Source organism: Saccoglossus kowalevskii, chromosome 2, assembly GCF_978046115.1.
Source record: "Saccoglossus kowalevskii chromosome 2, keSacKowa6.1, whole genome shotgun sequence".
Lineage (NCBI taxonomy): Eukaryota > Metazoa > Hemichordata > Enteropneusta > Harrimaniidae > Saccoglossus > Saccoglossus kowalevskii.
The window spans coordinates 10,450,944-10,473,610 of record NC_140642.1 but is presented as its reverse complement, the minus strand read 5'-3'; the positions used below and the strand labels follow the sequence as shown (position 1 = coordinate 10,473,610).

Sequence of the window (22,667 nt, the reverse complement as noted above, 5' to 3'; positions counted from 1 at the left end):
CCCCAGAAATAGGTAGTGTTCATGCTGCACAAAGAATGGACTAAGATTTAAGCTAATCTTGTATGTTTGCATATCGAAGAGTTCCATTTGCATTCACACACGGGAAGAAACTGTGGTTAGCACGGGATAAGGAAGCCTCAAACTAAGTTAATATACGAAAATCTTCAGTCAATATAACCATAATTGTGCAGTACAGTAACTTGGAAGCTATACATGTTAGTTCTACGCTTATAAAACAATACCAAACAAATTCAGAAAGTGCAGATTGCAGAATAACAGGAAGTAGCACAGCCTCTAAGTTATTTCTTGATAGCAATATGTTTAGATGTACCCAAGTTGAAATGGCATACCGAAATGATTAGTACTAAATATAATAGTTGGAACGGGGGTCTTATAATTCAGTCTCTGTCCGGTGTCATATTTCAAAAATCTTGACCAAATCTGTTCATATGTCCAGTACTTTATCTGGGACATGTGCACATGCAGTGGTTATGTACATATTCCATCAAAGACGGCTGACTGGCAACCATTTTCTTTCTTGAAACATCGTTAAGTTTTATGGTGTAATAGTTATGTTTTTTTATTATAACCTGATATCCCTTCACCAACTATTGTAACTTGTGTAAAATTGACATACAGTATGTGGGTTTTTACTTATTATGAAAATTGCAAAAAAAATTTGAAAACTGAGTAGTAAATCACTTGGTTGACTTGCAGTCCCTTGATCCACCAGGAATTTTGTAATTGGCTTGTAGACTGATACATTATGCAACTCCTGTGACCACATTTCAGTATGAGCACTTTTTAAAACAATAAAATTTTGAAATTCCACAACTTGTGTTGAACATGTATGGTGTTATGTACTGGTATATTCTATTTGAGAAAGTAGAGACATGGTGCTTTTTTGCAGAGCTAGCTGAATGAGTGGCTGATTCAATCACCTGGGGGAGGGGGGTTTAATAATTGGAGCAGTTCTCTGAAAGTCCCACTAGGAAGAATTATTACATTGTCAATTATGTGCAAATTCAGAAAGCCATTTTGTTTGTATGCGTTGATTGCACTCAGTAACGACTACATTTTGTGTAACAGACAGTGGTGGCTCAAAATCTCAATAATTAGTTTTAATTGGCCAAAATGTTTCAATCACCATTTTAGACTATTGGTACATCTAGGACGACATTGAAATAGCTACATGCCATATTAGAAACTTTGACTCTATGCATAATTTAGCTAATTCTCATTAGAATATACTTTATTTTAAATGGTGGTAGTCGTCGCGCCACGCATGCACGAGATAAGTCTTGTATAAATAAAGATGGCAACTTTAACTGTTGCGTACACAAACGAGTACAAACTGAGACGATATCAAGCTTTAATCAGGTTTTTTTTGGTGTTTGGAAGGTATCGCCAGCGGAAATTAGTGCAAGTGGGACTCAAGGCAAAATCACAATCATAATTTCATCAGAAAAGCGCATTGGATTATAGGAGAAGCAATGATTATCAACACAAATGTCGCACATGCGCGACTCAACGACTACCGCCCTTTAAATTGCCAACATCTTGGCTTAAATAAATTCGCTAAAATAACATGCTAGCAAAAAAGAGACATGTTTTATAATCATTAAAATTTGTGTTTTATTTTGGAATTTAACATGTATTAAATTTCATGGTTTCACATCACAGAATGAATTGCAGCTCTATTACCCTGACCACATATTTACAGCTCTCAACAAGGCCCACAAACATCCAAATATGATTGGACAAAAGACATAATTTTTGCTTGTTCTAAAAATTAAAAAACTTGAATATTTAACAGTATCTATTTGAAATTCAATAGAGTCTGTTGCATCATCAGAATATAAGCGACTGTGTATATAATCTTTCATTCATACAATGTTTATGGTGCACTGGCGAGCACATTATGAAAGTGGTACACTTCATCTTTGTCATAGACAGCCACTTCAGTGTTACATTCTCCACACTTCACAGGGTGATAGATTTCTTCTGATGTCTCATTGGCTTCTATTCTTACATATTCTGCTTTATTTTGATTTCTTTGTCTCTTTTTACCTTGTCTGATTGGTTCTTTATATCTCAACACTTCATCCTTGACAATAACGCAGTTTATAACGAACATTGCTCTGAACTGATTTCTGTAAAAATCGTGTTTTTGACAATCTATACATAAAGAAGCCATGCATGCAGGGCAGTTCAATACCGCATCAGTAGTAGCAGTCACCTTCTCACTACAGTTCTGTGATCTACATTGATTAGCGGCATCCCCAGAGCCTGATTTTTTTGGTTTGTATCTATCTCGTTGTTTGTTTATCCATCTTTCATTTTCATCATCAATGTCAGGATCATAGAACAAGTCATCATTGCTTACAACACGATGTTTCTTCTTAGCTGTAAAGCAGTAAAATAAGTAAAAATAGATGAATTCAGCCATAATTAAAATGAGTACTAGAGTAAACAACCAAATTGTGAAAACTGTATGATTAAAAACTCATTCCTTGTATTCAGAATGAGGGGAAATTTATCTTAAAAAAAAATTGTTTAAAGAGTGATTGGCAGAATTTCTCTTTTTTTCAAATACTGCAATAAACTTTTGAAATTCATTGTAAATTTAATTACCTTTCTTATTTTTACTTGTGTTTACTTTTTCATCTTCTTCTTCATCATCTGTATCAAAGTAGATATCATCATAAAATGCCTCTTCTAAGCCTTTTATTTCCTTATTTTCACTCAAGTTAGCACTTGATGTAGATGCAGCACCACGAGTATCTGCTAATGTATGCTCCCCTGTTGATTCCAATAGCAAAAGTAATTAAACTTTAACAGCTTGACTGGAGCCCATGTAAAAGTGAAAAATACTTGTGTTTGGATTACATCAACTGCTCACATGGGCCTACTGTGAACAAAATGAGCGGCAGTAGAAGACTGAACGACAAAGACCTTGGTTTATAGCATATACTAGTACTGTAGAATAATTTATTTTCGCTGAAAGGATGATTCCGTGAAAATAAAATCCAGCGAATATACTTTTTTTTCTACATTTCACATTAAACTCATCAAAAATCAGTGAAAATAAATTCCATACAAAACACCCAAAAAGCCTTTTCAGTGAAAATTAATTCCAGCAAAAATAAAGTATTCCACAGTAGTTTAATTGGTGTTGTTTGAATGCGCAGTCAATGACTGAAAGTGGGATATATGGCAGTGTTTTAGATATATGGTGCTGTTCGAATGCCCGGTGTTTGAGTGGGCAGTCAATGGCAGTGAATGTGGGATAAATGGTGGTGTTTGAGTGGGCAGTTAATGGTAGTAAATGTGGGATCTATGGTGGTGTTTGGCTGGGCAGTCAATGACTCAATGTTGGTTTACTGCTCAAATTGACTAAGTGTTCAAAACGTCATAAAAAGGACGCCACCGATGGTGCGCGTCGCACAATCTTTTTGCTAGCTGTCAAACAACTTGTCAAAACATCTATGCGCCAAAGTGAAAAGGTTGACGCGCAAAAAATAAAATTAACCCGCCAACCGTATTTTCTCTAAACCACGCCCACTGACGAGAAGTCATACAAAATGGAAACTGTCAAAGGTGACTGGTTCCGAAAAACTCCAATGGTGGCTAGAAAATTTTGTCCACGAGATAGAGAAGTATGTTCATGGTCTGCGAAGTTCTGGATATACCAGTTTACATGCAATAAACATAAGATAACGGCATAAGATATTCAGGAAATTTTATTCCAAGTCTCCCCCAAAATCACATCACTCCAGTTCTTGTCACGAGAAGTATGTGTCATCATTCGAAAGAATCAAAGCCGACAAAGAAATCTTTTCAATGTTTCGATCAACTCTAAGTCACCATCCTAAAGTTATGGTAATTTCGTCTGTTGCCTTTGCTTGCTCTGTATAATAATAAACTTCGCCATATTTTTCGGATCCCCTTGTCGGTGAAACGAAACTTTTCTGCTATTTCACAAAAAGAAGAAAAATGACCAGTGATCGGATTACCGCCCCACAATATAATTTCGTTAACAATCATATTTTCAACCTCTTCTGATGTTTTTGACCCTCTCTTCAATATTTTACCGGTTGCAGTAACGATATTAGCCATATTTCTTGCATTTGACGGTCAGATATCGTGAAAAGCAACGCAGATAAACGTATTTATTCTGTGGGCGTGGTTTAGAGTGGAGATGGTTGGCGGGTGGCTTTTATTTTTTGCGCGTCAACCTTTTCACTTTGGCGCGTAGATGTTTTGACTTGACAAGTTGTTTGACAGCTAGCAAAAAGATTGAGCGACGCGCACTGTTGGCGGCTCCTTTTTTATGACGTTTTGAACACTTAGTCAATTTGAGCAGTATGTGATTTGTTTGGCTCATGACCAAATAATGCTTATTCTATATCTAAATGTCTATATGTGCCAACAATAATACCATTATGTTTCAGACTACATAAATTGTTACAATGTGTTTGATATACCGAGTAGCGTGATAGCGATATTTGATGACTGTTGTAACCCGGGCATTTGTTCCACTATTTTTACATAGGATATGACTAATATTTTTCATCATATTTTCCCAACATACTTTGTAACTTTCACATGCTAGAACAAAGTGTTCTAGTGTTTCATCACATTTTTTTGGAGCATGAACATGTACAGTCACTATTGACATTTGCCCACTTTCTTTTCTCATACGCAAGACCTAGAGTGTATGACCTTGCGTTGTTTTAAGCTGGGCACCTTTATAATTTTCAACTGATTTTAAATTTTATAGTTTTTATGATATCATGAATACATTTTGGCAGTTCCTCATTTTGATCATTTAAAACATTAAAAAAAACTTTCAGCCATCTGGAATCTGCCATATTGCACAATCTTTGGTAATATTTTAGTTTCATTATATCTAGTCTACATTTCATTGTGAACAACCCCAAATCACCAAAGATGTTCATGTCGGAGTTCAGAGTTCAAACACTATGATGGCTAGTAAAACTGACTTGCCCATATTCTTGTGTTTTTCTTCAAGTGATTTCATAGTGGCATCCAACTCTGCTTCAACTTCTTTTTCAAAATCATCCTCACTGGATGAAGCATCTGTAAGGTCTAAGCTGCCGCGACTCAGACTCCGGGTCAGTCTGCGTTTCTGTTTTGGTGTACCATGCAATATAATGTCAAGCTCATTATCCGAACTATTAGTGAAAAAGAGTGATTTAGTTAATGATGGATAAATACCATCAGGTAATGATGAATCACACACATGATTGACAGGTCCTGAATTCAAATCCCACACCAGGGGATGAACAACAAAAAATATACATCCCATGTGTCCTTTGAGATACAAACTATCCTGTGTCCACTGATTGAAACTGCATTGGACACGGCGAAATTGGCACGAAACAGCATTGTGGACGAAACAACACAGATGAAACAGCATTTGAACGAAACAGCATTGTGGAAGAAACAGCACTGAGACGAAACAACACAGATGAAACAGCATTGGGACGAAACATCATTGGAACGAAATAGCGTCGGGTCGAAACAGCATTGACAAGAAACACCAATTTGGGACAAACCGTCTTTGGGACGAAATAGCATTTGGAGTTGGGACGACACATTATAAACGAAACAACGTACAATCAGCATTCGCGGGAAAATATAAATAACATGCGTATGATGTATTACCTTTCACTCTTAATATCGTGTTCTTCTTCATCACTCTCTTCGAACACACAATAACCGTCATAGTCTGTCATTGTACGTTTAATATTAAGGGACAGATCAGACGCACGGGCGACGTACGTACACTACTGCAGTCCGCGACTTGGTAATCTCTCAGCTGTTTAGGTAGCCTCTCCAGATCGATCGTGAAGTTAGCAACATATTCACATTCCAACTTAAAATTCAAATTTCAGCAACAGAGTTTGATTTACCAATCTTCTTCAAGTTAAAAAATAAAGTCAAAGTTTGCGTTTATTAATTTGGTGTTAGTTCTAGTACATACAATAGTTGAATAATTAAAAATGAGATTTATTATTATTATTTATATAGCGCACTACACTGCGTCTCAGAGCGCTTTACAAAGTTGAAATGACAATAAGATAGGATTAATAACATTGGTTAAAAAGGAATCTTTTCAAGTGACTCTTAAATGTAGCTCTTGATGAGCACGAACGTAATGACAGGGAAAGATGGTTCCATAAAATTGGGGCAATTATATAAGAAAAATATATAAGAAAAAATCAAAATCTAAGGAGGCACTTTCATTAGCTTTAGAAGTCATTTGGTAACGCCCATTACAATTGAACTGATCAAGAGCGTGTGACAATGTATCAAACAAAGATGGGAATTGTATTCATGACAATAATAACAAAAATTTAAAATATTAAATATGATTATCATAGTACGCTTTTTGAACAGACAATCTTTGAGCAGAGTCTTAAATTTGTTGAAATCAGAGCAGTGAGGTTCAGCCACAGAAAATGATGTACGATCCTCGCAGTTATCAAATTTCTCCTGGGAACGATTAGTGATTGAATAATAAATAATTAATTTCATGCAAAGATGTCTAATGTTTAACAAACACATTGTGAAATTCTTTCGTTTTTATACAGAAAAATACAGCATTTTTAACAAGTAAAATCACATTTATTAAAGTTATTGTTCATACATTTGTTGTTGGTAATTATGAAAATTCAAGTTATTTATGAGTGCATAGGAAATACATTTCGTCATGAATTATTTTTGATATAAATTGAATTATCTTGTCAAAATAATTGTTTTCGGGATTTTTTCACCTAAAAAAAATTCACAATGTCGAAAACGGAAAGTCTTTATCGTAGTCATGAGTGTTAATGATATCGAAAACAAACATTGAAGCTGATTTTGAAATCGTATCCAATGTATCAGATTTATATCAGAAACCATTATCAGACAATCAACTATAATTAACAGGACATTTTTATTTTATTTTTTTAAATTCGCACAAGTTCTTTACCAGATGTTTACACACTTCATTTGGTAATCATTTCTCGAATTTGTTCCGGCAATAAACTTTGAATACGTTCCCAATCTGAATATGTTGCTACATTCACGCTCGTGTTGAAAACGAGGTCACGACGAAGGCTTTCAGGGCTCATACCACTAATTGAATTTCCATAGACGACAATGTTAACATATGACGAGATTGCTATATGAAAATGACGAAGAAAGTTGAAAATATGGCTCAAAAATGGGAAATCAACATGCCAGTAATCAACCATATGAAAAAAACTAACATGTTGGCCAGCTCAAACTCTTGCAAATCTCAGGTAAACAAGACACACCTACTGTATTTGGATTGCACCAAGAGAAATCACTGGAAAAACACCAAGATTAGAACATCCATTAACACACAGAATAAACCCACAGGTTGTTGGTCTCACCTCTGACCCAGGTGATTACGCCCTCAAACAGGGAGCACCTGAGAAAAATAATATTTAAAAAATTTCATTGGTTCTTGCTGGGCATTTTTTGGGCTACGAGCAGCCATTGGTTAATTAGTGGCATGAGACCTTTCTAACCATCGATTTCCAAAAACAGGGCTCCTTAACTCGTTTTCAATGGGCATATAACCTCGTAACCCCTGGATATCTGTCATGTGATTTCACTTACGCTGTGACATGTGATTTTACTGATCACATAGACGTATCACATAGCAAGTCTCACGGGTTTAAAACCTTAAAGAAGCGAGTGTCTACAAACACACATTTTGTGAGAAAGTATTGCAATGAAGACTTTACTGTTGGTACTATCATTTACGTGTGTTTTTGAAATCTCCAATTCAATTCTAGGTAAGACAAGAGAAAGTGACCAGTATTGTTCATCGATTATGAATGCTAATAGTGAACAAGGCATTAAAGGCCGAGTGTTGCAATATTCATTAAAAATATTTATGTACAAGAATTTACATTCATATTTATAAATGATGTATTTATATTCGTAGAATCTACATTTGTATTTGTAAACTTTCCTTTCATATTCGTAATACAAATTTGCATTTTTGTGGAAATTTGCATTTGGTATATTTGTAAAATCTTGGCTACAAACACGATAGAGTTTGAACTGCTAATACTGTCACAAGGGGTTTAAATAAATATTTAAAACTAAAACAAAAATACACCTCTTAAATATTTTTCATTATTTTATTTCCTGTTTAATATTCCTGTAACTAAAATTATTGTATCCCTTCTACATTATTGTACTTCTACATTGACCAGATAAGGGGTAGAGTTATCAAAATCTTAATCAGGATATACGATTTCAATAAATTGGTATTATTACATACCACACTAGGAAACTTCCAGGACATGTTGGTATTTGTAGCTGGCTGGTAAAGTACTATAGTCTAAGAGTTAACATGGAAGTTATGAAATATCATTCATAAAACTGTTAGAAATAATGCCAGAATATCCTATACATTTTACTAAATTTGTGGGGAGGCATAACTGTCATTCTTAATCTACTAATATATGATTTGATTGCTATTAAGATTTTACTTGCTGCTATGTACATTCATGCATTACATATTAATTAATGTGATCTTGATCGTTATTAACAATCATCAATACTGTTACTGTTACTTGCACTTCACATGCATCATAACTACATTACTTAACATGACACCCAGACACACCAGTTTTCCAGACATAATGATTTGCCAGACATACTTGTACCATCTGTTGAATAACATCAATTTGATTATGGCTTGCAGGAACACATTTTTGGAAGTTCCAGGAAAAGGTAGGACAGTACAAGAAAAAACGATTTTTGAAAAATAAACTAAGATGGCAGAAAGTGTTTTCTCCAAACAGTCATTTAATGTATAGTGAATTTGAAGACCTATACTTGGAGCAACCACTGGACCATTTTGATCCATTGGTAACAGATATATATGAACAAAGATACTGGGTAAATCCCACTTACTGGAATAAAGAAAATGGTCCTGTATTTCTGTTTATTGGTGGTGAAGGAGCACTGGGTGCATATGATGTGGAAGAAGGTATGTGTAATGTCATTATTGTATTGCGTCAGCCCTAATTTATATTTATATATGCATAATGTTTTTATTTTTGGTCAAACCTAATCTAGGTTTCAGCACATCTTTAAATTTGCATCATAAAAGTTTTGTAATTAACTGTAAATTCTTTTTAGGAGAGCATGTTGACCTGGCAAAGAAATATGGAGCGTTGATATTTGCTGTAGAACATAGATTTTATGGTGCAAGTATAAATAAAGATGGCCTGAAATTAGAATATTTACAGTATTTGTCAAGTCAACAAGTGTATGTGTCAACATTTATTGTGGTGTGAATGGTTGTAGCATTTCTACTGTAAAAGGGCAAATATTCACTGAGTTCAATTTTAATTGACTTGATGTTTCAGGTGTTTTCACTAGAATTTAAATTCAATGCTTTAATTCGATTATTAAATAAGAATAAATTCACTGTCTTTTTATTTTATCACATTTAGCTGTCATGAAAAATAAAACCCAGTGAATAATTAAACCCTGTTGATATACAGTAATTTACCAAGGATGTGGAAAATATTATATACTCATTTTGAATTTTCCATGGATGTTAATAGTAAGATTTAATATTTGTTATGCAAATTCAAATTTAAATGAAATGAAATGATTTCTAATTCACAGTTGATGTGATTGCATAGTTGAACAACCATCATTTTAAGGTGTAAGAACTTATAAATTAATTGTAAACCAAATCCATGGGTAACCTGACATGAGTGTACCTGCAGACCTAGACTTTGTAGATTGATTCGTTTACTCTTCTTTAAAGTAGTAAATGGAGGAGATATATTTCAATGACAAAAAATTATGCTACACTTTGTGAACTTGACTTATTGCTCTTTCAGATTGGCAGATCTTGCATCATTTCATCGTTTTGCCACTTCTAAGTATAATATTACACAAAGCAACATATGGATATGTTTTGGTGGTTCTTATCCAGGATCACTCTCAGCATGGTTTAGATTGAAAGTAGGTCATTCTCATATATGTATTCAATAAAACAGTTTGTTGCAGGATAACATGATTATATTGGTTATTCATATCTGTTAGAGAAGATATAGCAAATTTCATTTCTCATACTAATGTTGATTTTATCTCTCATATAAATTTTGATTTCCCATAGGAGTGTTGATATTATTTCTCACATGTTTGTGGATGATATTATTATTATTGGTGTTGATATAATTTTTCTACACAGTATCCTCATTTAGTTTATGGAGCCATAGCATCTTCAGCACCTGTGAGGGCAGTTACCAATTTTGAAGGTTATAACCAGGTGGTTGCTGCAAGTTTGGCAGATCCTGTTGTCAAAGGATCTCTAAAAGTAGGTACCACTACTAATTATCTTATCAATAAGAAAATTTAAATCATAATCCTAGATATTCAATATCTTCTATTTATTATTTCTTTTTTATTTAAAAGTGTTCAGATAACATTGCTGCAGCATTTAAGATAATAGACCAGAAGATCAAGGACAAACAATTTGACACGTTGAAGGCTGACTTTAAGTCTTGTAATAACATCAGTAGCTACAATGATACTGCATTATTTCTCAACAATCTTGCTGGTATATTTATGGGTATTGTACAGTATAACAATGAAATGCCTGACTGGAACGTGGCTGCAGTTTGTCAAAACATGACTCAACCAGCAAGTCCTTATGACAACCTTGTTAAATTTACTAAAGTAAGTAACCTATATTGTATTGATAAATTAATAACCACAATTCAATGGGTGTTATATGTTTACTCAAAGACACTAGAAAATACATATATATTTTCTAGTGTCTTATTTTACTGAACACTTGCAACTCGATTGGCCTCAGTCTCTATGGCTAATAAATATGCTTTCAGTCATTACTGTTTTATGAAATCTATAACATTCAATTTTACACTGACTAGAAATAGTATGAACACTAATATTGAATGTGTCTTTTTAGATATACCTTGATGGAATGGGGCAGGAATGTTTTGATAATTCCTATGATAATTTCATACAAGAACTTGAGGATACGACTCCGACTGAAGAGGGTGTTGGTGTAAGACAATGGACCTATCAGACTTGTTCTCAGTTTGGCTATTGTAAGTCGATACGTACAGTATTATGTACAATGGTATAAAGAACGTTCAACTCTGTCATAGTGGTAATGGCATTGATCCTCCATGCTACATCCTATAGTGGTAATGACATTGATCCTCCATCCTATAATGGTCATGATATTGACCCTCCATGCTATAGTGGAAATGATATTGACCCTACTATAGTGGTAATGACATTGACCTTGTAGTAGTAGAAATGATATTGACCCCATGGTACAGGAATTGACATTTGATACAGTGATACAGAAATTAAATTTAACAATTCGCTGCTCAGATTTAGATGAACATTATACGACTAATCTTACCCATGAATGCTGTTACACTCAATGAATTATTATTTTATTTCTCCCAACTATCATGTAACAAAAATAAACAATTAGTTTAAATACAACTTGAATATTTTAAACAATTTCTTAACCAGAATTGTATTTTGCATCAATATTTTTAATGATTAATTAACATAATTTGCATAATTATTTTTCTCAATTTTAGTGGATTTACATCATATTGATATTATTATAATTTGATTTTTTCAGATCAAACTTGTGATCAAAACACCACTTGTTTATTTTCCCCATTGATTGATCTCAAATCAAGTCTGGAGGTGTGTACTACTGTCTTTGGTATCCATGGTAAAATTGTTGATAAACAAGTAGACTTCACCAATTCCTACTATGGAGCAAATCATCCCAAAGGCACTCGCATAGTGTTTGTAAATGGTAAGTATTTAACTTAGTTCTGTATGCAAAGCATACAATGGAAGTCGTTGCATTTACCTTGTCAGAGTATATACAGTATATAAATGTCTGTTTCACTGCACAACAGATGTCAATGAAACTTGGTGCATAGATACTTGAGATAATGCACAGACCTGATTATCCCCTGGCACATAGTGCTAGCTGGGGTATATAGTGGGGTGTATACCAGCATCCATACGATGTCATATCAGGAGCACTATTGCAGATATTAACACTGTTGTATTGAAATCATGGCAAACTAGATATGATCAACATATTTAATTACCATATAATGATATGTTCATGTGACCTCATTAAAATGCATAAATATATCTAGAGCACTATTGCAGGTAGGGCACACAATCTGATAAACATATTTAATAACTGTATATGGCCATGTGATATCATTAAAATTACATTAATATCATATCTGGAGCACTATTGCAGATGTAGACTTTCAATCAGTGCTTGTAATAAAGATGCTGGGGGTCTGCCATCTCAGATTTCAATGAAACTATGTGCAAATATCGTGAAAGCCACTAATTGCAAAGCTACTTGTACAGTTCATAAAAAACTTACCAAACAAAAATACTGGAATCGAATTTAGGAGTTCTCGTACAATAAATTGGTCCTGAGTGATTACAACAATTATGTTTGAGATTTGACACTGACCCATCAGTACAGGCTAGCTTCAGTGTTCCAGTAATTCAGGATTTGTTGCCAAGTCAACAAATTTTATCATTTTGTAGGGATCATGATAATCAGTGGAAGGTGTTCTGCTACATATAATACAAAGTAGGAATACAATTTGAAGGATGCTGGAACTGTAACAAAACATTAACTTCCAAATTAGAAAATAAATTTTTTGCACGCAAACAAATTTATACAGTTCTGTGTAGATGGTTTACATGTACTTTATACCAGCCAAATTAAGTACAGAACTAAACATGTTTTTAATGTCAATCAAGAAGAAGAACTAACACCCATACTTACTTGAAAAGTGTATTATTCATTATTTGTTATTAATCCATATTTATATTTATAAAACCAAAGGAGATTCTCATCATGTTTGATATATTTACTGTTTTCTAGGTTCTATTGATCCATGGCATGCATTGAGTGTACTCCGTAATGAGAGTCCATCACAAATATCCATATATATCAATGGTACAGCGCATTGTGCTAATATGAAGTCACAACAACCTACTGATCCACCATCTTTAGTTGAAGCTAGACAGGTAACTTGGTTTTATTGATTGGCTCAATACACATTATTTTCACTATACCGGTATATCCCCAAACTGTCAGTAATAGAGTTATGTTATTAGTCACACTTAGTAAATATTTCATATCATTAATAATGATCATGTTGAGTCTACTGCCCTCTATTGATGACCTTTATACTGGGATCCCAATAACTATATAACCTGCTTTGATTCTATTTGCAGAAAATTGATGCACAAATTGGTGAATGGTTGAACGAAACGAAACTTCCAAATAAAGACATGAGACTTTATTTCACAGTTTAGTACTTCCTACCAACATTGTTTTGAATCAACAAAAAATGTATTTTCATTATTTCTCTGCAAAATTTTTATTTTCATTGTGTCGCTAGTGAAAACCTATAGACAATATTTTCTATAATAAAAAAGCAATTATAGAAATCTTTTATTTTCAAAATTATGTCATTTGTTGAACCATACGTGTTATATGTAGCACTTCTATTGAGATACAGTAACTATGTACAAAAAATTGAGGTCATCACATACTGAAAAATGATAGTCTTGAAGAAAATGGCAGAACTTTTTGCTTTGCTTTGGCATTAAATGGTCTCAGAGAGAATGTTTTTTGCTTGGATACCATTGTGTATTGCATAGTTTCCATTGTGTATTGCATGGATTCTGTGAAACTATTTCATTTCATATTGTTTAAAATTTTTAAATGATTGTCTTTGAATTAGTTACTTTTCAATAAAATATTTTATTTCACAATGATTTGTACATTTTCAATTAGTCCATGATTTCAGCTGTGTGAATTAATGGAACTTGTAAAATTATATCACTGATCTTAATGGAAACAAATTGGTCATTATATTCAGTTCGAACATTCTGTGTACTATTACACTATACAGTTATACTACCGGTAATTCCAACCCAGTGAGAGTGATGAATGAGTGAGTGAGTAAATGTCTTTATTCCCGCTATTTGCATTCTACAGTTGTACAAATTTACTTTTAGGTTGATCAGGGTTTTGGACTATTATGTGACCTATTTGATGACTACTTCCAGTCTAGTGAAAGTAACAGCATGGGTTCCTGTTGGTGATGTTCACAATGATTTACTGCAGTAATTAATGAATAATTTATATTTCCCACAATTGATTTGTATTTCTACCATCAAATGCAAATCAACCTGAACATTTGTTTAGTTACTCATATTTTTTTTTATTTACTCAGCATAGAAGTTTGTCGAGTACAAGTGGTAGTTTGTAATTTATATGTGAATAAAAATGGGTGGTCAATATTCATATGAAGGAAAGTGACAATTATTAATTTCCACATGAAAAAGTGTTTTAATTTTCAATGTGAATAAAAATTGTCTTTAATTTATACATGAATAAAAATGGTAAATTGATTTCTATATGAATAAAAATGAATTAATGTAAATCATATATACTATGCAACATTGGAATCTGTTTGTGGTAATAGTTATGTTTCCATCATTGGTTTCAATATCATTCAAACAAAATGAAGCAAAGTTTCATTCACAAGAAATATATTTTATAATTCTCTGGTGTCATTGAGATGATACACTGATTTTGGGTAAGCCTTGTACTTTTAATTTATTCATGATCTTAGAATAGAAACTCAAACCACAGATAGACATTGCACAACAACGCAATATAAAAAGACAAAATGTCAAATGAACTTCAAATATGATTTGTCGTAAGACAAAACAATTATCAATAAACACCTGTACCTTGTTTATGATTAGTACATTGGATTTATCGTCATTGGCCGCCATTTTCCAAAATTGAAAGAATTTGTTATATTAAGCATCATATTTAGTTGTGTTTGTCTCATTTTGTGCAGTGTACACCACATCACCTGCAAAAAATAGACCATTTTACAAGAATGTCAGGGTAATTAATTAATTAAATACATAAATAATATTCAAAAACAGTCAAAATTCAGTAAACACTAGTAAACGACCTTTCATGTAATTATATGTATAGTCTCCTGTTTATTGTTGTGCAACCTCACAAAGCAGTATTTTGCGGCCCACCCCTGGTCGCCAAAACTAGTCCCTGCCAGTACTTTACAACAGCGACCTCTATATGCAGCCTGTAAGTAATGTCAAAGGTCAAATCTCATTCGCGGCCATCTTGTTTCACATGTTTCAAATTCGCCGAGAAGAAAGATATGATCTTGTATTTTTCGAGAATAGTGTAACCTTGTAAACGTAACCGAAGTTGATAAATTTTGAATATTAAGATGGCAGTCAATAGGTCCATTGCTGCCCAGTTCTTTATGGAAGAAGAAGATGGAATGGCTCCCGAAAAACTGGAGTCGTTGTCAGACAAGGTAATTGTTTTTGTATATATATATATTGACAAGTGTTATTAACTGTTGTTGATATGGTGTGATCATGCATTTATATCCAACTTTGGGCTGCTACAATGAAAAGCTTGTCAATTCGATTAACGCTTGTGTACCAAAGAACATCATCGCACACGGTTCAATGGTGTTGGATTGTCGCAGTCGCACAGGTTATCTATGTTGAAAGTCCGAAAAATGAAACCGGCTGCAAATACACTTCCTGTTCCAATATTGTATGGCTGTGGATATTTTCGTTCACCATTTCAAAACCAATTGTTCTTTATTTGAATATTATACACAATCTTCCGCTGGTTAATATATATATACATGTAGATGTAGAAGTCTATGTAGGCAGACAAAATAGTTTTATTAGTGTACTAGAAAATAAACTATCAGTCTCACTGATAATAACAAAAATCATTTCATGTTACGGTAAATACATTTGTTTGAATGATTTACTTTACAGTTGCAAGAAATTGATGGTGGTGATTAGGAAATTGGTTCATTGCATTTGTTGCCATTTCAATGTTTATGGGTGCTTTGACATCTTGTTGCTGGAGTTAAGTGTCCGGTTCGCTATACTCCTCATTACAATTATGTTTGTAGTGTGTGCTTTGACATTGTGCCTCCAAAGTGGAAGGCCTATACAAATTTTGCATTGTGTTAAAACGTAAGTGTTAATGTGCTGCATTCATTCCATGAACTCTGAAATGTCCTCCAAATGCTAAAAATAAGTTGTGAATTATAAAGCCGTACATTGATTGTGCATTTGATATATGAACACTTGATATGAATATGAACACATTTGGTGCATGTGTTTCGATTTTTGTTATTGTTGTGCTATGTTTTATTTCAGGTTGTTGATTTATTGAATCAAGCACATCTTATGACTAAAGATGTCCAGAAGATTGGTAATTTGAAACAAGTTCAAGAGTTGATTGTGAACAGAGACACCACCTTATTAGACAGCTTTCTAGATGTAAGTAATTGTGACTTTCTGACTCTTGGTGGCAGTGTTTATATAATTATCAGATTTTCATCATCATGCTGTCTTGCATTCTTTCAGGAAATGCTTCAATTCCAGCATGACAAGTCAGCTGATGTCAAGAAGTTTGTTGTTGGTTTTATTGAAGAAGCATGGTAAGAATTATCTACGCATAAAGCAGTGTTAAATTTGGGTTAAATTTAATTCGTGATTCCAAATTTGACTATTGGCAAAATTTGGCCAAACTGGGTTTGAACCATGACTGTCGCATACGACTTATTTACCACTTATGTCTCACTGAGAATGTTCTAGAACCGTACTGTGTCTGGGTGGAATATTCTAGATTTTTTTTAGAAACTGGTTGAATAGGTAATAGAACACTGTAGGAGACAATAGAAGGTAATGGAACATTCTAGAAATTTGTAGTAAGTTCCAGACTCATTATGTATGCTGATGTAATGGTCTATTTATAGACAGTGGGGGTATATATAGGGGAGTTGTTCAGCACTGAGATCAGATCGGAGATCTCGTTGAATTGTATTGGAGTTTAAGTATCTAGTTATTGGAGTAGTGGAGTTTTACCGCGTTATTGTACTTGATGTTTGCAGAGTATAATAATACCAGTACCAGTTGAAACCTCATCTGTTTGCTCTGTGTTCGTATTTTATCATCGCTGCCAGGGAAGTCTTTCTGTTACTGTTGCCATTTTGGTATTTGAACCATCACACCTGTACTATACCAACTACGGTAATATTACGTTGTGTGTGACAATGACTTTGATATTCACTGTCAGTATCTATAGTCCCTACTCTATGAGGGATTTGTGTGGGATAGCTATACAGATGTTATCATGCAATACATTTGCCGTCACGTGACCTGCACTAAATTGAGCTTTTCATGTTTATGCAAATGATGCTGTTCCACTGACAGCAACAGGTAGAGTTACCTGGTATCTACCATTGCATTGTAGACTGTAGTTACCTGGTATCTACCATTGCATTGTAGTTACCTGGTGTCTACCATTGCATTGTAGTTACCTGGTGTGTACCATTGCATTGTAGTTACCTGGTGTCTACCATTGCATTATAGTTACCTGGTGTCTACCATTGCATTGTAGTTACCTGGTGTCTACCATTGCATTGTAGACTGTAGTTACCTGGTGTCTACCATTGCATTGTAGACTGTAGTTACCTGGTGTCTACCATTGCATTGTAGTTACCTGGTGTCTACCATTGCATTGTAGTTACCTGGTGTGTACCATTGCATTGTAGTTACCTGGTGTGTACCATTGCATTGTAGACTGTAGTTACTTGGTGTGTACCATTGCATTGTAGACTGTAGTTACCTGGTGTCTACCATTGCATTGTAGTTACCTGGTGTCTACCATTTCATTGTAGTTACCTGGTGTCTACCATTGCATTGTAGTTACCTGGTGTCTACCATTGCATTGTAGTTACCTGGTGTCTACCATTGCATTGTAGTTACCTGGTGTCTACCATTGCATTGTAGTTACCTGGTGTCTACCATTGCATTGTAGTTACCTGGCGTCTACCATTGCATTGTAGTTACCTGGCGTCTACCATTGCATTGTAGTTACCTGGCGTCTACCATTGCATTGTAGTTACCTGGCGTCTACCATTGCATTGTAGTTACCTGGTGTCTACCATTGCATTGTAGTTACCTGGTGTCTACCATTGCATTGTAGTTACCTGGTGTCTACCATTGCATTGTAGTTACCTGGTGTCTACCATTGCATTGTAGTTACCTGGTGTCCACCATTGCATTGTAGTTACTTGGCATTGTAGTTAGGGACGACGTCAACAAATCGATGTCGGATAAAAAACTTATTTGCTTTATTTTGGGGGTGGGGAGTTTGACCTACAAAAACGATTTTATTTTTCAATGAAGTCAAAAACATCTTGGAGTATTTGTACGTTATTTTTTCTATCCAATCATAGACAAAAATAACAGAAAATGAAAAAAAAACATCCAAGACGAGAAAATGGTTTGGTGTAATGACAATTTCATTGTACTACCTACCTTTGTAAATTAAATGGTACAAATAAAGCTTATTTTTCTTTGTTATTGGTGCATTTGTAAAGTCTTTTCACACCCACCCCACAACCAACTGTACTGTCCAATTATCAATTTGTATTTAATGGTGAATTTAGTCTGTCGCCATGATCGATAATTGATGAATTAAGTTCCAGTGGGGTTTGGGAAAAAAATAAAGGAATTAAGTTTTTTATCCTACATTGAACTTTTGATGTTGTCCCTTACTTGGTGTCTACCATTGCATTGTATTGAGATCCATGATGATGTCTGAATATTCAAAGTAAGAAAAACACTCACATTACTGAGTAATGTGGTTGTATACTGTAAACTGCTTAGTTTTTGCTGCTGTGATGAATTTTTGACGACAACATTCATGAAGACAAAATTTGGTGAAGTCACTGACGCTGACAACTTTCACTGTTACAAAATTTCATGATTTTGTACCGGTAAGTCAGTGAAAATCTCTTGTGAAATTGAAACAGTTTACAGTAGAAAAATAGTTAATTACTAAATAAAGTGGTTGTACATTTTAATATTCACAGTAAAAAGGACACTGAATTGCTGAGTAACGTGGTTGTTCATCTGAATATGATGCTGAGTGATGTCACTCAGAACGTAGCAGTTGTCAAGAAAGTAATACTTTGTAATACACAGTTATACAAAGTGGCGCTCAAGGTAAAAAAATTCTATTAATTACAATGTAGATACATAACATGTCAAATATCTTTGAATATCATCACGGCTAGATATCAATTCTAGGTCCGTTCGTCTGTTCAGAGTTGTATCTCAGACACACATTGACTGATTCAAACTTTGCACATCATGTCTTAGAGACACTTTTTTTTTTTATTTGGAGATAGGAACAAAAATGGCCAACCGATGGCCATTTTGGACATAAAATTTGTTATTTTTGTTTCTCAAAGATGACTTAGACAATTTAGATCAAAGTTGTTATGATTGTACATATTAGTTGCATGTCATCGAACAAACATATTTTCATTTCGCAAACAGTTTTGATGAAAAAGGACTAAATCACCAATGTTACATGTCAAGGGCTGTTTTCTTAGTTCAGTGAAACTTGGTACACTTATTATTCTTGGAATTCATAAAAGCTGCGTTTTGTGCCAAATTATTTTTCAAAACAAAGTGCCACAATGAGCCATTATTACTAACCTGTGGCAACTACATATACATTTAAGTCATTACACTATAACATTGCAATTTTTATTGATCGTTTTTAATTCAGAAAAAAACTTTTTAATAAAATGAAACATCCAGCATTTAATTGTCACAGTTTGCATATGACTCTTATTAGTTTCTTGCATGTTGTACTGTAATCAGGATTACAAATAACTAGTCGAGTTGGGTTCGAAAATAGGGACTATTAACTTGGGTCTGTCCATCCATATGGAGCTATATCTTGGACACCCATTGAGGGATTTCATTCAAACTTTACATGAAGACAATACATAATGTCTTACATATGCGCGTCAAGTTACTTTATGATCAGATAAAAAATGGCCGACCATTTTGGAGGTAAAATTTGCTACTTCTGATACCTAAACGTGTCCGCAGCAGTTTCTCAGAGATGGCTGGGCCGATGTGGATCAAAGTTGGTATGATGATCATACATATTGGGTTGTAGGTGCACGTCATTTTTTTAGTTCCGCTGTCGACAAAGTTGACACAGCAAAGTTGTTCATATTACTGATTGTCCGTTGTAGTCGTCTGTCGTCAACTTTACAATTTCAACTTCTTCTTCAAAACCGCAAGTCAGATTTTTTTCAAATTTGATATGCAAGTACCTTGGATGGTTCTTTCTCAGAATTGTTCATTTCATGTCAAAATCTCAAATTCTTTAATTTTGGTGAACATTTTTGGTAAAAAGTGATATTTTCGACTTCTTGTTAAAAACCACAAGTCTGATTGCTTTGATACTATACATACAGTATTGTTCATTTTCTAATGATATTTCTAGTTCTTAATTGAAATGTGCATTGCTAACAGCGGAGCTATCTCAGCCGACAGGCTGCTTGTTTTCGTGATTCGAACAAATATGGCAGACTGGCGGCCATCTTGTTTTTTATGTTACCCGTGCTACTTTATCTTGAATGCTATGAACGTTTCTGTTTAAATTTTGTACAAAGACAGTATACCAAGAGATACAACTACACCATTATTATTTTTGTGATTCAATTCAATATGGCTGGCTGACGCCCAATTTCTATGTGTTTAAATTTTGTACAAAGACAGTATACCAATAGATACATCAACATGAACATTATTTTTGTAATTTGATTCAATATGACTGCCCAATGTTCAATTCTCGTGACTCTCATGACTTGTTTCATCTGTTATGCTTGAACATGCTTGAGCTGTAAGGGTAAAATGGATATGAAGACAACATAGTAGGACTTTAACTCACAGGGGTATCAACAGTAATTACCTTGATGCACTGTTTCTAAAACCATAGTACCGGTATACATTTTTTTCTTCATTTTGATTGCTGACAAACTGGTGGCCATGTTAGTTCGGACAAACATTTGAACATGTCAATCATTTCTCTGGCATTGTTGATTTTATTCAAACTTGTTTTGAATATTACAGGTGATAGTTTTGATGCACGACTGCATTGTACCGGTAATCTAATTCAAAATGCTGTCTTGTGATCATATTTTATTTTCATACATAGATTTTGTTCAAGAAAGTTTTGCACTCGTGGGTAACGCATTAACATGCTGACTACTCCCGCAACATTTAATTATAATCTCCAGTGTTCTCCCCAGACTTCATGTCAAGCATCACGGCCAATTTGCATAACAATGCATCTAATTTGCATAATTTTTATTTGCATAATAATCAGTTTGTCCCAACAAATATTGTCAATCTACAATTAATTAAAGACAAGATATTTTTATATCTGATAAATTTTATATCATTTTACTGCATTGTATTTTTGGTTTTTGTATCAAGTCAAATAAAGTTTGAAATGGAACATCATAAAAAATAAAAACAAATTGAAAAACTTGTGTTATAGCCAGTCAGTGAATATACTGTTATCCATGGATGTAACTGGTTCATCATTGTGTATAAGTTTTAGTGCCCATGTCACTGTCGGTTCATATAAACGTCGGGGAAAACATTTTTTGGTTAAATATATAAAGTCGGCAAGATATCGAAATATGTTGAAATTAATAAATCAATAATTAAAAAAAATTCTACAATGGCAGTTCGGCGATTTTTCATTGCAATATACCTTGTGAGTACAACGCTACGATCACCGTAACATTGTCAGCTGACGGCATTGCGTTGGACGGGTATTCACCGCTGCTATTGCGATCATTGGTATCTGACTTTTTGGTGTGAAATACACAAATTGTTTATTAAAACGATTCATTGATGATTATCATAAGCATTACATCAAAATTGCCAACGAGATGTTGTTTTTAAACATCGCAGAAAATCATGCATTCTGCGCCGCCATCTTTGTTACCTCGATCAGAACCCCTGATAGCCCAGCATGCATCGGTCACAATGTTGCAACGTGCATTATGTCGCCTTAGGGCGGCGTTTTTCTGTACTAAGGTACCCTATGAATGGGGTATTTCCAGAGGTCAGAGTTTGTTTTGTCTCATCCCGTCTCGTCTGCTGTTGAATTATTCATACTTTTCTTTCCAATGCGACTTAATTTCACTTGTTCTTTTTTTAATTTTGGAGTAAATAATGTCACCAGCGATTGAGTGATAACAAATCAGAGTGCAGCAAATCGGGGTTGATCTTCCCGACGTACGCCGTGACTTGTTTTGTCACATTGTTGCCGTTGCGTGCAATGGGCAAATTATTGCTATTCTAGTTATTTTTTTTTTTGATTTGGAGGCTCTGCACCTTTGAAAGACTTCGCAACATATTGCAGACTTCCGTTTTTATCACTGTCTTTGTATGGCTAACAAAAGCGGGATTACCTAAATCGATCAATACATGTTATTGTTTTAAATACGTGCAAGACGAGACTGACACTTGTAAACAAAAATATAAGCATCACGGCTGAGTGACCAAGCGTCACGGACAAAGGGCAAGCATCACGACCGAGTGTCCAAGCGTCACGGTACAGTGTCGCTTCAGAG

At 34.3% G+C, this 22,667-nt stretch overlaps 3 protein-coding genes across 5 annotated transcripts in view; 2 read left to right on the top strand and 1 right to left on the bottom strand.

Annotated features, from left to right (window-relative positions):
• Window positions 1–1,610: 1,610 nt before the first annotated feature.
• On the bottom strand, window positions 1,611–7,453 carry LOC100378130 (E2F-associated phosphoprotein-like). 3 transcript variants are annotated; one of them, XM_006820412.2, is made up of 5 exons: window positions 7,332–7,453; window positions 5,692–5,946; window positions 5,011–5,198; window positions 2,635–2,802; window positions 1,611–2,406 (listed from the first exon to the last, which is right to left on the bottom strand). In XM_006820412.2, the coding sequence occupies exons 2-5, from the start codon at window positions 5,760–5,762 to the stop codon at window positions 1,898–1,900; spliced, it is 936 nt and encodes a 311-aa protein (XP_006820475.1). In that variant the 5' UTR covers window positions 5,763–5,946; window positions 7,332–7,453; the 3' UTR covers window positions 1,611–1,897. The 3 variants fall into 3 exon arrangements, with proteins under 3 accessions (XP_006820475.1, XP_077868139.1, XP_077868140.1); XM_078012013.1 differs by having other exon boundaries at window positions 5,692–5,943; XM_078012014.1 differs by having other exon boundaries at window positions 7,336–7,453.
• Window positions 7,454–7,645: 192 nt separating this feature from the next.
• LOC100377982 (thymus-specific serine protease-like) lies at window positions 7,646–14,575 on the top strand. The gene is made up of 10 exons (XM_002737969.4): window positions 7,646–7,838; window positions 8,759–9,046; window positions 9,199–9,328; window positions 9,915–10,038; window positions 10,268–10,393; window positions 10,492–10,755; window positions 11,009–11,150; window positions 11,705–11,887; window positions 12,998–13,143; window positions 13,354–14,575. The coding sequence occupies exons 1-10, from the start codon at window positions 7,775–7,777 to the stop codon at window positions 13,432–13,434; spliced, it is 1,548 nt and encodes a 515-aa protein (XP_002738015.2). The 5' UTR covers window positions 7,646–7,774; the 3' UTR covers window positions 13,435–14,575.
• Window positions 14,576–15,271: 696 nt separating this feature from the next.
• The window catches only part of LOC102804894 (symplekin-like), a 28,515-nt gene continuing 21,119 nt past the window's right edge, over window positions 15,272–22,667 (top strand). Inside the window, exons 1-4 of the mRNA XM_085491051.1 lie at window positions 15,272–15,488; window positions 16,360–16,482; window positions 16,570–16,643; window positions 19,086–19,218. Coding sequence (XP_085347177.1) covers window positions 15,399–15,488; window positions 16,360–16,482; window positions 16,570–16,643; window positions 19,086–19,218 — 420 coding nt within the window. The 5' untranslated portion in view covers window positions 15,272–15,398. The remainder of the gene's footprint in view (window positions 15,489–16,359; window positions 16,483–16,569; window positions 16,644–19,085; window positions 19,219–22,667) is intronic.